This window comes from Psittacula echo (assembly GCF_963264785.1).
Source record: "Psittacula echo genome assembly, chromosome: 1".
NCBI lineage: Eukaryota > Metazoa > Chordata > Aves > Psittaciformes > Psittacidae > Psittacula > Psittacula echo.
In genome coordinates this window covers 64,114,953-64,130,654 of record NC_137735.1, presented here as the reverse complement: position 1 = coordinate 64,130,654, position 15,702 = coordinate 64,114,953, and the positions used below count along the sequence as shown (strand labels likewise).

At 35.8% G+C, this 15,702-nt stretch overlaps 1 protein-coding gene across 4 annotated transcripts in view; it reads right to left on the bottom strand.

Moving 5' to 3' along the window:
* Positions 1-15,702, bottom strand: part of LRBA (LPS responsive beige-like anchor protein) — a gene marked incomplete at its 5' end in the record, with an annotated part of 401,371 nt that overhangs the window by 249,738 nt on the left and 135,931 nt on the right. For all 4 annotated transcript variants that reach the window (XM_080629345.1, XM_080629347.1, XM_080629346.1 and 1 more), the window contains one exon: positions 13,379-13,487. In XM_080629345.1, the coding sequence (XP_080485471.1) occupies positions 13,379-13,487 (109 nt within the window). The remainder of the gene's footprint in view (positions 1-13,378; positions 13,488-15,702) is intronic.

Genomic DNA, 15,702 nt, shown 5'->3' with positions numbered 1-15,702 from the left:
AGATGAAGCAGGAACAAAAAGATTTTTAAAAAACCTATTATAGTGATTCCCATTTAAAAGCTAATACAGCAAAGTTAAGATGAAAAGCTGGACTGCAAAGCAGTGAGATGGAAGTGGCAATGTGAAAGGACCTGTCAGTTCTGTTAAGAATTCTGATTAGTGCTGTCTTGTTCCCTTTCCTGAAAAGTTGTAGGTCTATTCAGAATAAAGAGGTTACCTTTATAGAAGATGAGGAATGTCACCCTTGGCTGGGCGTGGTTTTTCAGTTTTCCACCATCTCCCTCCCTGAATCCCAGTCAGACTTCAAAATAAAGATAATTTTATCAATTTAATAGCAAGATCCTTCTTTAAAAAGAATTACAGTCTCTTTTCAACCATCACTCATGGAGGTATTTATTTCAGCACAGTCACTATATTTTGCACTGAGAACAGAGCATTCTCAATGAAAGGCTAAAGCTTTTTTTGGAATGAGAAATACCAATGCAGGAGAAACTAGATGCATTATATACTAGATGCAGTATGTTGCACAACTTCCTCCCATTAATATTCCAATAAATGAAAGAGAAAAATTCTCTATGTGACTAATACAGGTAATACTGAAAACCTTAACTGCAAATACTTCAAGCTTTACTGATGAACTTCTCTGAATGATGAGATGCGGCTTTAACCCAGCAGCCTGAACTCAGGTCAGTCACAAGCAGTGTTTGCAACTGAGATGCTTTTGCCAGGAAAAGCCAAATGAGAAAACAAACATGCAGAAACAAACCCAGAATACAGGGAGATATTTTACAGGTTTGTGATTTCTTCCTTTAAGTCCTGTTACAAACAGACTTCTCATATAAAAGCAATACTTTCAAAAATTACATTGTATTTGAGAAAATATTCAAGACTACTGCCAAAAGACTGCCAAATACATCTGGGCTACAAATGACAATACATTGAATCGAAACTTAACACCCATTTAGCAATCAGATGCATATTTCATCCTTAATGAAGGCCTGAAGAGTTCACTTTATTCTGGATACAGGTATCAAAGCAGATCTCACAAAGCAACACAGGCACATCATCTAAGGATCTTTTTCACATTAAGAATCCTATTAGAAGGAAAACACTAAAAGGTAATTGAATTTCCCTCAGTTATCTTCATCTCTGTCAGCTCCTGCTACAATAACTTACTCTCCAGAGCAGAGATAACTCAATTCTGTCCAGCAAGCATATGTTATGAATCTCCAAAGCAAACTTGTCTAAATCATTCTGGTCTTCTATCAAGGCTGGCTGTGGATATGAACTCTGACAGAAAGCAAACAAATTTATTTTTATCTTTTCAATAATTCACTTTCCTGTGCCTTGATGCAAGAATCTAAAGACATAAGTGTTTCCACTAATTCTAGAATTACAAAGACTGGTTGAAAATATTTTATCTGGAAGTTAATGCTATTATAAACTGTTTGATTCATCATTCTGTTTTAGCAGAAACAAAAAAAGTGTGTAACAGCAGTTTCAGGCTTCCGTTGATATACAATAACTAAAACAACCTTCTCATGCTCTAATTGACACATTTTTCAGAATGCTTTTGACATTTATATTTTCACCTTCAATGGAAATATTAACTGTGCAAATAATAACAACCAAAGTATGCTCTTTTTATTTCAACAAAGTTCTTAAAACATCAGTAAGTGCAAATACTCTACTCACATAAGCAAACTGCTTTGACTTTAAAAGTCACATTTTAGGAAGGCATAATGACATATTCAGACCAACATCACAAAAGAAAAGGGATACAGAAAGCAGCCAGAGGAAGGGAAAATGACAAGAATCACAAAAGGTACTTCTGGAAGGAGAGGAGATAAAATACAAGCTAAGGTTCTGGACAAACTAACGCTAGCTAGTACAGTTCCTGCCAGTTTGTGATTGTTTCAGGCTGTTCAACGTAGATGCAAAATAAAAAAAAAAAATCTGAAGAATGAGCATATAATGAAGTGACAAAGTTCCCTGCTGGTACTAAGCTATTCAGGGTTGTATAATCATGAAGGAGCTGTGAGGAACTGGAGGAGAAGCTTGGAAGACCAAGTCATCATGGTAATAGAACAGGAACTTAAGAGTAGGTAAAACAAGTGAAGGAAAGAATCTAATTTTAGATATAAAATTACAGACTCTGAGTTCACCTTTATCTTCACTCCTTTTTATCATTATGAGAGTGCATTATCAATGACATAGTTCTATGAAACCATCAGCTTGGTACAGAATAATCAACAACCATGCAGGAATCAAAGAATTAGAAATCACTGGAAAGAACAAGACATAAAACATTGTGTATTTATAAGCTCCTGGTGTGTCCACATCTGGAATGCTGCGTGCAGTTTTGGGTCTTCCATTAGGAAATATGATAGAACTGAGAAGCATTTTGGAAGGATTCAGAATTGGAATCACTGTCTTAGAAGAAATAACTACATAAGAGTAAGATTTTCAAGGTGGGGAAAAAAAGAGACGAGATAATTTAGGAAGGAAAAGAGAACTTTGTAAAGTCATGCGGTATAAAGGGCTCTTTCTAGGTGAGTTTTTACAACATTAGATGGAGAGAGAGTCACAGTGAAAAAGCAGGCCAAAGAGATGGAGAGTGCATGCTGAGACAATCATGTGTGAAAGTTTCCCAAGAGCTGGTAAATGCTAGGGACTGGCAGTCTTGTTGAACCTGCAAAATATGGTCAATTCAGAATACCAGTGGTCTGCTGAATTTGTACACCACTATGCTAGGTGGTATATAATACAAATTTGTACACTACATGCTAGGACGACTAGCAGCTGGTATGACTCAGACAACATCCAAGAGAGTGATGGCTACTCTAAGTAAACAAGGCATTCAGGATTGTGTGTATTTCCCCATGAAGCAAGGGACTTTCTGCAGGATTTTGTGAAGCTATCGGAATAAACCTTTCATTACAATTGTTTGAGTCAGCTTTCCAACTGTAAGCTCCAACTGCAAGCTCCAACTGCAAATGCGTAAATGATGGTGTTGTGTGTGGTTATCAGCTATTAACAGTACCAGATTTATGCTATTAATTACAACAGTATAATGAACAGAAGGTGTTCCAAGAAATACTGGATGTGATTCACATCTCCCCTTCAACCTGACTCACTACCAGGGAAAAGACATTTTACAACACAAGAATGAAACCAAGATGCCAGTGCAATTTGCTGTTACCTCAGTCTAAGTATAAACAAAAGTCTGTGTGAATTCAAAGTTTTACAGAGCAAACGGGGGAAAAACAATCCCTGAGGAGATACAAAGTAAATGGACATCATTTCTGGCAAGCAAAAATCAGCAGCCTTGGAAAGTGCTACTATGTTTGCCCTTCGAATAAAATTTTCCTTAAGTATCCACAGTTTGAGATAATAGGCTTGATAATGGGCTTATCAATGTGATTACTCTTGCTCATCCATGTTGCAGTAGGAATCAATCATCCAAGAACAGAGAATAGAACTACGAAGATGACCCAGAGCACAGACCACCTTAGAACAAAAAAAGCCTAGAAGAATAAAACTTACTCAGCATAGTGACATGAAGTGAGATACGATGAATGATAAAAAAGTAAAAATAAGAAAAACTAAAGGAAAAACCACATGTGAAGCCAAAAGATAATAATCGCATAATAACAAATATGTGCTGAATACAAGTATAAATAAATTAGAAAAAAGTTTAGAACTGAGCAGAATTTTAAGTCCAACCTACCAGCTAGAATAGCGAGAAAAAACACCTTTGGGTATTCAAGACCACACAGATCTTTCATGACCTTGTCAGCACCAGTATCAGAATCATTTTAATACATTGTCTTTCTCATTTAGATTAAAGTAATTTACAACAAAGCACATAAGAGAGATGTGACCTGTCAGCTGTGTTTTTTCTTCAAAGCTGAACAATTTCTAACACTGTTGTTAAAAAGGTACATAAGTAATGCAAGCTATCTATGGATGGGAATGTTAAAATAAAATCTCCAATCAAGTACAACAGGATATTTGCTTTGTTAATGCTAGAAATTTACACTCTATGTACACTATATTACTTCAGTCAAGAGTATTTTGCATTTTAGTATCATTGCCTTGCATAAGCTATCGTAAAAGTCTGTACATGAATAATAAACAAGGTAAACACTACTGATTCATTTTTCGTGAATAGGTGAGAACAATATTTCTGATGCAAATATCTGATCTGAAGCAAGAAATTTCTTGGCTAGTTATCTTAGTTTTTATATTACAAGCATAAAAAGATGCAGGAAAACATGGAAAATGTTTTTATAGACAACACAAAAACTGTACAATATTAGGGGTTCAAATGAAATGCATGCTATCCATCAAAAGGCTTTTTAAAAGACCAGAAAGAGCTGGAATGCTTAAGCTACAGAGAAAGAAGGCTGTAAGAAAATAGCATTCTTCAAGAAATCTGTTCAAAGAAGGAAAACAGAAAAATATGTCAACTAAGGCTTGTTAGTTTTTCAAACAGAAGGAAGCAGGCCAAAAGAGTCTGAGGAACACTTGCATAAAAGCATAAAAGGCAGTAATAAATTATTTTTCAAACAAATCAGGAGCAGTAAGCCTGTTAAAGTATCTCTGTAGAGCTAATAGAAGATGAAAGGATAAAAAGAGATCTTGGAACATGAGACCATGAAATTTTGCTGATAGTTTTAAATAGTTCAAGGTTGTAAAAACAGCAAACATGAACAAATGCTAATACAATGATTGGGAGATAAAACAGTATGCGAAATTCATATAAAAAACTGCAAATTTTGTCTAAATTATGATCCCTGCCATCCAGGTATAGCCAAGAAAAAACCCCTATAAAACTGCACTGCTATTACACTTGTCCTTCAGCATGTAGTATTCAACTCTGTTAGAATAGTGAGTTTGATGAACTTTTGGTCTAACCCAGTACAGATGCTCTTGAGTCTCAGAAAACTATTCATCTCTGATACAGAAGAACATTATTAATGTAAATTAATTTTAAAAGGTACAGAATTTCCAAGTGAATTTTGTTAACATCTTATTTTGGATTTTGAATGCTCTAAATAAAGTTCAAGTTATGAAAGTTTACTGCCAAATTGTTTCCTATTCCACAAACCAGCAGAACCCATGTCTCTATAATATCCTCCTGAGGGATGTTCATCTGAGTATTTGAGTAATTCCCATCATAAGTCAGTATTCATAAAGAATTATCTGTGGTAAGCAGAACCTACCTATGTAAATCCTGCACATATAAAACCAGACATTCAAATTTCTGTGCTTGTTTTGCTACTGCATGACCTCTTAGAAGTAACTTAAGTCATTGAGGTGGAAGAGATATACCACAGTATAGATTATGATATTTTACTCACTTTTTACTCTGTATTTACTTTGAGAGTTACTCTTTCAATGTTAATAACAAGTCTGAAACTTAGAACTTGAAATTAAAGAGAAAAAAGAACAGAAACCAATCCTAATAGTGTTGTTTAGACATTACCTTATCTATGATGATGAATCTCGTAAGCATGCTCTAACTGTAATTCTGGATTTTGTATGCTACTTAACTAGCAAGTTAACTAAATAATTAAAAAAAAACCCCAAAAACCACAAATGAAACAAAAAAAAAAAAAAAACAAAACACCACAAACCACCCTGTCAGTCTTACAATTATGAATTTCATACACACACATGGATAAGTTAAGATGCACCGATAAAGAAAAAGGTAAGTTCAAAGAGGAATGTCTGTTCCCAGTTTAGCAGAAGACAGGTTACAGCAGAAGCATACAATGCTGTTCTACATTCTCTAATTATCCCATTTTCTTCATCCTGTGTTGTTTCAATTCTGTCATTTAGGTAGCACATAAATGTAAGACATATGTGGTTACAGGAATTGAGCCCTTGGCTCCTTCTGGCAGAGTGGAATTTTTTTTTTCCCCTAGGTTTCCAGGGTCTACAAATGCTAAAATAAGAATCCAAGGCATATTCTGCTAAGACTTCCAGAGCCATAGAGAGCAGATTAATTGAGCGCATTGACAATCTCTAGTGAAAATAATCAGCTGTAAGAGTACTTTCAATAGAGTGTAAAAAGTTTTTAAAGCAAAGTGAAGTTTATCATTCACAGCAAGTGAAAAATAAGTAGACATGTTAAATACTTAAAATGAGCGAAAAAAGGCCATAAAAAGTAAACATATCATACAGCTAATATTGCAAAACATTGTGTATAAAAGACTCATTCCTTCATGACATTCCTGGAGTTGTTTTCAAATTACATTTAGTATGTAAATGAAGCATAGCATAGATTATAAAATGTGGAAAAGCCTCCAAGAGATACTGCTAAAGACTAAGCATTAATTATAGATTTCATTAGCATCAGAAAGATGATACAGTTATGAATTTATTTGATTTCAGTATTCAGTATGATTTGAAAAGCCCAATAATACATTGATATTTATTAAATTTCATTCTTCACATAGCTTGTCGCACAATTTGTCAGAAATATTATCCAAAAATGGTAACGGAAGGTAACATTCACTTCCCGTTTCATCAGAAATGTTCAAGGGAGAGAGTAGTTCTAAAATGATTTTTTTTTCAAGATACTTGATAAACAATATTATTATATCTTTGATAGCTCTTAGACACAGTCATGTAAGCTATTTTGATTTAAATTTGAGATATAACAAAAAAAGATGCCTCAACATTCCAGTGCTAGTTTTCATACCTTCTCCTCCCATTGCTTATTAAGCATAGTGAAAGAGAAACTACGATTTTTCACTTGTCCTTTCACAGTCAGGCAATACTTTGCCCCAACACTTCCCAGAGCACAGGGAAAACGTTACGATGTTCAACCAGAAAATGAACTTCTCGTTACAGTATCCTTTACCTCACATGAAACAACAAATCCAAAAATTGCCACCTCAGGAATGTAAGAAGTTTAATTTTCCAGTTTGGGACCCATCACCATATTGCAGCAGAACAAAATGGGTTAATCTTCCAATGGAAAAAAAATTAAAATAAAATTTCTTCCATGCTCAGCACTCTGTTGAAGAGCTTATAATAAGTCAAAAAAAAGTGTTTAGAAATTAAGTAAAAAGTTTTCTTCCTTCTACCAACAGATGGTGCTACACTGCCTAACCTGCCCAATACAAAGGACAGTGGTTATTTAAAAATTTAAATTTGAGAGATTTAAGCCCGTTCATAATGAAATGTGTAAAGCCTTATTTTCTGTGAGGGTACATCTTTGTGTTGCCACATTACATTTTTGCCATCTATATATAACTTTGGGTTATATTATTACAGGACACCTACAACCTGTGCTACCCATTATCTTCCTATGTTCTGTAAAGACCCATTACTGATAACCCATGCTACTAGACAGAATACCCATTGAAAGCATTCCAAAATCTTTTGTTCTAATAAATAAGGTCATTGCCATTAAGTACATTGAATAACAATTCATATGAAAGGATGTTGCAAGAGCCACAGAAAAAAAACAACTTGATGCATGAGATCCATAACACAAGCAGCTCTTATTAAAAACTGGAAATTATATGGAGAATAGGGACTCAGTCAAGGATTACAACTTTCTTTCGCACAGTAACCGTTTGTTACATGTAAATATAACTATCTCCTACAGAAACAACAAAGACACCAAATACCGTTTCCTAACTCCTTCAAGGGCTTTCAAACATTCTCTCTGAGTTACAGGTATTCCTGCCACAACTGATTTGCAGTACTGTTTAGTTACTTCCTCTGACACAAATAACATCTAATATTTAATGCTTAGTATACCAAAGGGGAAAAAGTGCAGAACACACAACATTACCAATCAATGGAAGCAGTGAATTCAGTTTTCTGCCAAGAAAACAAAAAGCAAAGAGCTACATCCAATTCACTACTGGAACACTTCCTTAGCCTTGCATCTTATCTCTTGTCAAGACAATACTTGTATTAAGATTTGTTTCTCCGCATGAGCCATGAAGTAAAACATTCAGTTTATTACACACAGCCTATAAATTGATACTGAGTAAGAATTAAAACTGTGAGGAAGTCCAAGTCTTCCGCATGAAAAACCATAACTGAGCAGAAAAGGGCAACAAATTTTACAGCAGCTGGAAATGCTAGATTTAATTACTGAAGAGAAATCATGCAGAGAAGTTAGCTGCCTAGTATGATTTATAACAAATGCAAAGGGAAAGTCATGTGAAATTCTCAGTTAATCAACAGAAATGGCCAATAACAACAATGCCAGCACTTTGTATTTCTATGGATGACTACGGTTTGAAAAAATAAAACCAGAAATTCAAGGGAATTACACCATACAATCTTTAAAAACAGCCACTTAGAGGAGGCAGGTTAGTCAATTACAGCAGCAGTTACATTTTACTGAAAAAAAATTACTCCAGCGTCTGTTTTCCTCACAGACTCAGAATGAAGAATCCTTGTCCATCCACTTTAGAACGTTTTCTGAAAATTGTGTTGCAGTGTCCATTGCTCCTCTACACACACTTATAAAGTGCAAAATTTGAATGTTTCTGCATAGCACCTTTCCCTCCATTTTCCTATTCCTCCATGTAAATATTCCAGGCAAATAAAATCCCATGCTGCTGGAAGGATACCAATCAAAAATACTTTATACAAGCATTGAGATATGCTATTACAGATTTTGGTCAAAATCCAATAGTGCCATGAGAAAGCAAACAAACCCTTCACTACAAAGATGAACCACTGTAATGCTCGAACAATGCAGGTCTAAAACACTTGCAGGTTTACATATTTAGAATTCTATAAATATGTATATTCACACATAAATATATGAGATTTATATCAGACAGGAGGCATATCCAAGGAAATGGGCATTCCTGTAATAAATTATAAAATAAAGTCAATTAGAGCAGAAAATTCCCTCCCCCTCCTCACACCAAATCCAATTATTCTTATAGGCCCAACTCCACAGTAGTCTGCACACAATCTAAGACACAGTACGAATCACCACATTTTTCAAGGTCATTTCTAGAAAGCAGTCTAGGTGGTAGCATGAAACTAGTTGATGGAATTCAGGCATAAAGAGGTTCTTCTTTGGGATTTTCAGCTCTACCAAATATTTTGGTTTTGAAAAATGCCTAAGAGACCCATATATATCAATCCCAGGGACACTGGGCAAAATTTAAGGTTATAAGGGTTATAAGTTAAGTTACGAATGCTCACATTTCCACATTCACTGTAAAAATGTTTGCTTCACTGCCACCTCACTAGAGAAATGAGTGGAATATTGCTTAATCACATTGTAAAATGGGTAAATATGTCCTGGGTCTCACTGTGATCTCCCTGTACGTTTACATTCATAGATGTAATTACTTACAGAAGTAGCAGTGAAAACGTAGGTGAAGAAAGGATCAGAACAAAGCAAGAAATAGGTTAACTTTTTTTATTAAGTCATAGAAAAATCTCACAACTGATCCTTCATCTCCAAAGCAATTCTTAGAAGACAGACAGCATAACTGGTTTGCTCATAATTTGTTATTTTACTTATATTAGCTCCTATTAAAAAAAAAAAAAAAAAGGATAAAAGAAAAAAAAAAAAAAAAAAAGAGTGGACAGGCACCAAAGTGGAATTTTTTTTGTCTTTTGTAGGCTGCTGAATTGTAAGGTAGAGTCACCTAGAAGAGGGTGGGAGGTTGCATCTCCCATGAGGGAAGCTGAGCACCTCCAGTTTGAAGAAGCTTCCGAAGTACAGGACTGCAGAGGCAAAGGAAGGCTCTGCAATGCAAAAGGAGACAGACACTCCGAACACAAAGGAAGAAAAACAGCCAAGCCAAGAAGACAGATGCCTTTCTTGCCACCAGATACAGAAGTGGATGTACTGATTTTGCTCTGTTTAAGACACTGTATTTGAAGTTTCTGAAAAAGAGAGAATTGCCTTAAGAAACACAGGGAGGAGAGAAAAGATTTCTTTTCAAATCCTTTTAATTTAAATCGCAGGCAGAGTTTTCCGCATACCTAAAGCTACAGCACAAAATGGAACAATATGCAAAAAAAACCCACTCCTGCTTTAGACACCCTTCCTTTGTTTTTGGTTATCCTACTTTATGGAAAGGGAACAGATACTTTCCTCTCAATGTTCTAATCAATGCAAGGTACCACCACATGGAGATACAGCAAGGAAAGACCCAATCAGCCCTTATGCAGCAAATGTGCCACATTACTGTTGCTTCTCTGCCTCCTCCTGACTGTGAAAGAAATGAGAGGTGGATATTTCTCAGTCAAGGAAGGAAAACATCTGTTCTGTACTTGCACTGAATTAAGAATCAAACAGGAGGGGTACCTTCCCTCTGGACCCTATGCAACTTTTAAAATGTCCCATGACAAATTTCTGAAGTGCAGCTGTCCAGCACAGCACTGTTATTCCTAGTACTACCTATCTTTCTAGGTTTTTTCCTCCCTCTTACAGTGACCATCCTTAGCCCATTCATAACTAAATACTACGCAATAAAATATAATACAGAACTTCATTTTGAAGTTTGTATAGATATTCCATTGCTTCCTCCTGCCTCTTTGTGCCCTCAAATACCAGAGTTCAGTTTTAAATGATGAAAAGATATTTTGCCTTTTACTTCAAAACGGCTCTTCCTTAAAAAAAAAAAAAAAAAGTGTTCTACAGAAAACTTTATAAGATCAGATTGCTCTGTCGCCATGCTGCAAACCTGTCCAAAATCTGACACATGTATTGAAAGGTTCAACTTTTTAATGACTTTTAGAAATGGCAGAATTAAAACCAAGTAGCAGTAAACATACTATGGATCTTTAAAAAGAAATTTGGGTGTTGGATTTTTGCTGGTCCAATATTACCAGGGAACATTTCATATGTCACCTGAAACACCAGAAATGCAAGTCTGAATGAAAATGAAAAACGGGTGACAGTTCTTACCTCATCTCTTATCTGAAATCTTATCTCTGAATCTTTATCCCTTGCTCAATCAGACTTTACAGAGTCACTCAACCCTTTATCCTCATAGCTCAGGTGGCAAAGCCCGTGACTGAACCACACAAGTCGGGCTAGACAAAACAATCTTTAGCTCAGGGTTCATCATCTGCTGCTCTGCTTTCTTATAGGTCCTCAAGCTGGAGAATGAACCACATCAAAGGCTGTATCGATTGTTTTGAGAGTCCTTTTTCTCTAATTTCCTAGTCCTTCCTGTCACCCGTCAGTGAGTCATGACATGAGTGTTAGGGCCAAAATTAAGGCATCAAAACCTCAACACCCATTGATACAATGGGAACATGCCTACCAATTGCAATACATAGCATATCAGCAGAACAGCATGGCAGATATCCATTCCCATTAAATAATGGAATAGCACCAGGCTAGTCAAGTGACAGATCCATTTCCAGGCACAACTGAAGAATGGCAAGTCTTCTATTGTCTGGAGCACCACTTCAAAAGGCTATGAGGAATGCTATAGCTAAAAAGTACCATTGTGCTAAAGCAAGACACACACACTTGACAGGGTATGTGAAAACGAGATCATACCATGGATGGATGGAACACAGTACACAGGAATTTCTGATTATTGAAGCGATATCTGCAGATTCAATGGATGTGACTAATGGTTCTCCCTTGCACAAAAGAAACATAACACTGACTGAAGCCTGCCACAGACATCAGTAACACTAACTTCATGAGACACCAGGTTTGTTATTTAAGCATTTGCTAGAATCCAATAGCTGGATATCATCAATTTGCATACCTGCAGAAGTGATGCTAGATACAAGTTTTTCCAACGCAGTAATAAAACTAAACTTGATAAACAGATTGCTGCTATTTTGGTACACTAGTTTCTGTTTTAGTTCAACCTGATGAGTTAAACCCCTTGAGCCATCATATTGAGATAGCACAGATTCAAAACAGCATCAACTTAAAAAATTATCAGCCAACTCTTATCCTAAAGGGTTGTCACAGCAAAACTCTGAGCTATATTAAAAATGTAAGTTGATGCTCAGCATAAATTTCTTCCAGACGTCATAAAAGGTGTCTTGAGACTGAAATAAGGCTAACAGTGAAGTTGTCAGTGAACAACTGTATCCACTGATGGCCCGTATTTACATGACAGAACCCTTTACTTTACACAGATTTCCCACATACACACACACCTTTGCGAACAGTTTGCATCTGAAGAATAAAAGTGGGCTGTTCATCTAATCAATAATGCCATGTCATGCACAGAGCTTCTGCATAAATCCAGAGCAAAAGATGTCAAGAACGTCCCACTCCAATGATTATCAGGCAATGAAGTAAAAAGATGCACTTTTCATCTCCACAGGACTGTCGCCAAACCCTTGATGTAATAAATGAAACACGCCTGCTATTTCACCATTGCAAAATGGTACTGTAGATATCTTACAACATCTCCGTTTGCAGGAGGGGGTAACTAGCTCTAGATGAAGTGCAGATATGTTATTAAACAACGCACAGCTTGAATCCTGGGGCCAACACAGATGACCTTTAGAACATAAGCACTGTCTAAGACAAATATGCTTTCATCTTTGGGGAGTATTTTTTCAAGTAAAGATTCAAGAGTAAAACAATTTAGAAATACGTTAAGCACAAATGTGCCTTCAATCTCTTAATGCTTCATTTTAAAAACAAAACCACAAGTAATATCATATGTCAGAAGAAACACTAAGTACTCTTTAAGCAGAATACTAGTGAATTTAGTAAGATTTAGCTTCATTTTCATTTAAGCAACACAAAAGCACAAGGAAAGGAGATATGCGATGTAACCAAGATCCAAAATTGGAGGTAAGACTAAAGTGATTCAGAAAAAAAGCATGTATTTTTATTACCAGTCTATAAAAACAAAGTCCATTATTTCACTTTAGAATCCCTGAAGTGGGATGAAAATACAAAAACATAACCAAAACCACACTGAGGCATGTAAAACGTAAGGAAAATGGTTTTAGAGATGGATTAAGTGAAACAGCAAATGATACATAGAAAAAAGTTAATTTCTCATTTTGCACCTAACAGGCTGTTACCATTTATCTTCAGTACGGGTTTATTTTCCAGAGTTATGTCTTGACTGATACCAAGGAGCTTTAACACATATAGGGATATTTGCTTCATGGGAAAGTGCAGCACTAGCATGACAAAATTCCTTCCCCAAAAAACTATGGTTTGCAGATTCTGACAAGTTGTGACCTGCTCTGCACAGCTTGTTTTTCCATCAAAGTTAGTGGCAAACTGTCGAAACAACCCTATGAATGCAAAGCACTTTTCAGGATGGAACCTCCTGCACCTGAAAAGCCCGTACCATACATTGGCATCCTCGAACACAGTGGGCTTGTTATGTTTTGGTGTTTTGGTTGGCTTTACTATTTAATTTCTTACCTCAAATTCAGCATGACGGCTAATATCCTCCGCTCTCTGTCTGCTCAAGATAAATTCTGCTTCATTAGCCACTCTTACCAAATGGTCCTTCATGGTTTGACTCAGTAACCTGAGGACAGAGAATATTTAAGAACTGCCTTGAAAGAATGAAGTGCTAAAATAAAGAATTGTAAATACACGACATATTTACAAATATTTTGAGTTCTGTTCCATAACTGACTATTGTTTAAAGAAAATGGTATAAATAAGGTTGAAGGATAATTTTCTGGCAACTAGTAAAATTGTATTTCAATAGTAAAACAAACAAAGTATTAACCAAAATGTAAACATTCTAGACAGACATTTTACCTGAAATATAGATATGTAAGAAAATCTTTCACATACAAGCAACACAATATAAAGAAAAGCAAGCAGTTTATGTATATAAACATCCACAGTGAAAGCCCTAATGTAACTGATGTAAAGATTAAATAAAAAAAAAATGTGAATTGCACTGCAGTATAGCTTTTTCTCCAAATGTAAGAATCAAAATTTTATGGTAAGTATACATTTAAGTAATATTTTCAGGATTATAAAACAACCTCAGTCTCACAAATGAAATGCTAAGATATACATTGTTCCAGGTTATATACAGAATAAAGCTGTAATTCAATCTGAGATTTCTGAGGCCTTCATAAACCCTGAGTTTATGAATGGCAGTGGAGCTGACAGATTGAATTACAACCCAATTATTCTGTGAGTTCTCATATTGTTACTAAAAACATTTCCTTTTTAATTAGTTACATTGGGATTCATAAAGTTAAAACTGGCTATACGGAAACAACACTGTTTTAGAAGATGCACATTTCCACAGCAGTACTCAAAGATACACCAGATAAATCCATCACATGCTTCACTGGTTAGTTTTTCAAAATATTTGTTATTAAACTGTTCATTGTTGGTTTTGCATTTTGTTTGTTTGGGGTTTTTTAAGATTTTCAGTTGCTAACACAAAAAATTGTTACAGAACATAAAATCACTTGTTTGCATTGCGCATATAAGCTAAAGTACATTTCAACATGTTCAACAAGGCTATATTACGCAGGAAGCCTTCTAGTGTAATGTTAATTTTACCCCCTAGAACTTACTTATCTAACCTAAGACTCCACCTGTCTCTATGTTTGATAGTAAGATCATCAATGCCCTGCTCCTACTTTTCCATTTGAGGCAAACAAAACGTTTTAAAGAAATTTGTTAAGTGCAGCTCGCTGCCTGCAATAGAAACAACTTTTTTCAGATGAGTAGACCACTGCTGAGACAAGGACAAGAATCTGACTCTTGAAGAAGTACTATTTCAACTCCAAACTCCAAACCACACATTTTGTACATATATGAGTGGCTATAAACTGTAATAACTAGATCAGGTAACTTCAGAAGAAAGCATGAGTGTCAGGACGATGGAGCTAGGCTTTTCTCAGTGATGTCCAGTGATAGGACAAGGGGTAATGGATGTAAACTGGAGCATAAGAGGTTCCATGTGAACATCAGGAAAAACTTCTTTACTGTGAGAGTGACAGAGCACTGGAACAGGTTGCCCAGGGGGGTTGTGGAGTCTCCTACGTTGGAGATATTCAAGGCAAGGCTGGACAAGTTCCTGTGTGATGTACTCCAGGTTACCCTGCTCTTGCAGGAGGGTTGGACTAGATGAGCTTTTGAGGTCCCTTCCAACCCTCGGGATTCTGTGATTCTGTGAATTTACACTCCTCATTCTCTAAGAGATTTCCTTCTGGTTTGGCTTTATTTATAACAAGTTATTAAATTGAATTTTTTGCTGATCTTTAACATAAGAAGAGTGTGGATGGAGCTTGGATGGACACATTGTGTAGAAGTTAGACATAATACCTATGGGGATAAAGACTCTGGATAGCAGGCCTACTCTTCTGCTTTCAGTGCACACTTGCTTCAAAGTCTCAGACAGACTTTTCTTCCTTGGTTAAGCACTTTCTGGACTAAAAATATTTTAAAACATGTGATTAACTTTGAAAAGATGAATATCCTAGTAAAAACAAGCAAAGGAATGGATCCCATGCTGGAAGTTAAATATATACTTGCATACTTTGCTGGGTCAGGAATGAAGTGCTAAACCATTGCGCAAAGGAGCTTCAGCCAAATACATGACAGATTCTGATTTTTAGTGTTATGCTGGAAAAGAAAACTATAAGGCATCAAGTAAGAAATCTTATTCTGTTTTCTGGCTGCTGAGTGCTTAGATGATGAAGTAAAGATTCAAGTTTTTCCTTACAATGAACAAAAAGGAGAAGGTACAAAAGGGAAAAAATAGTACA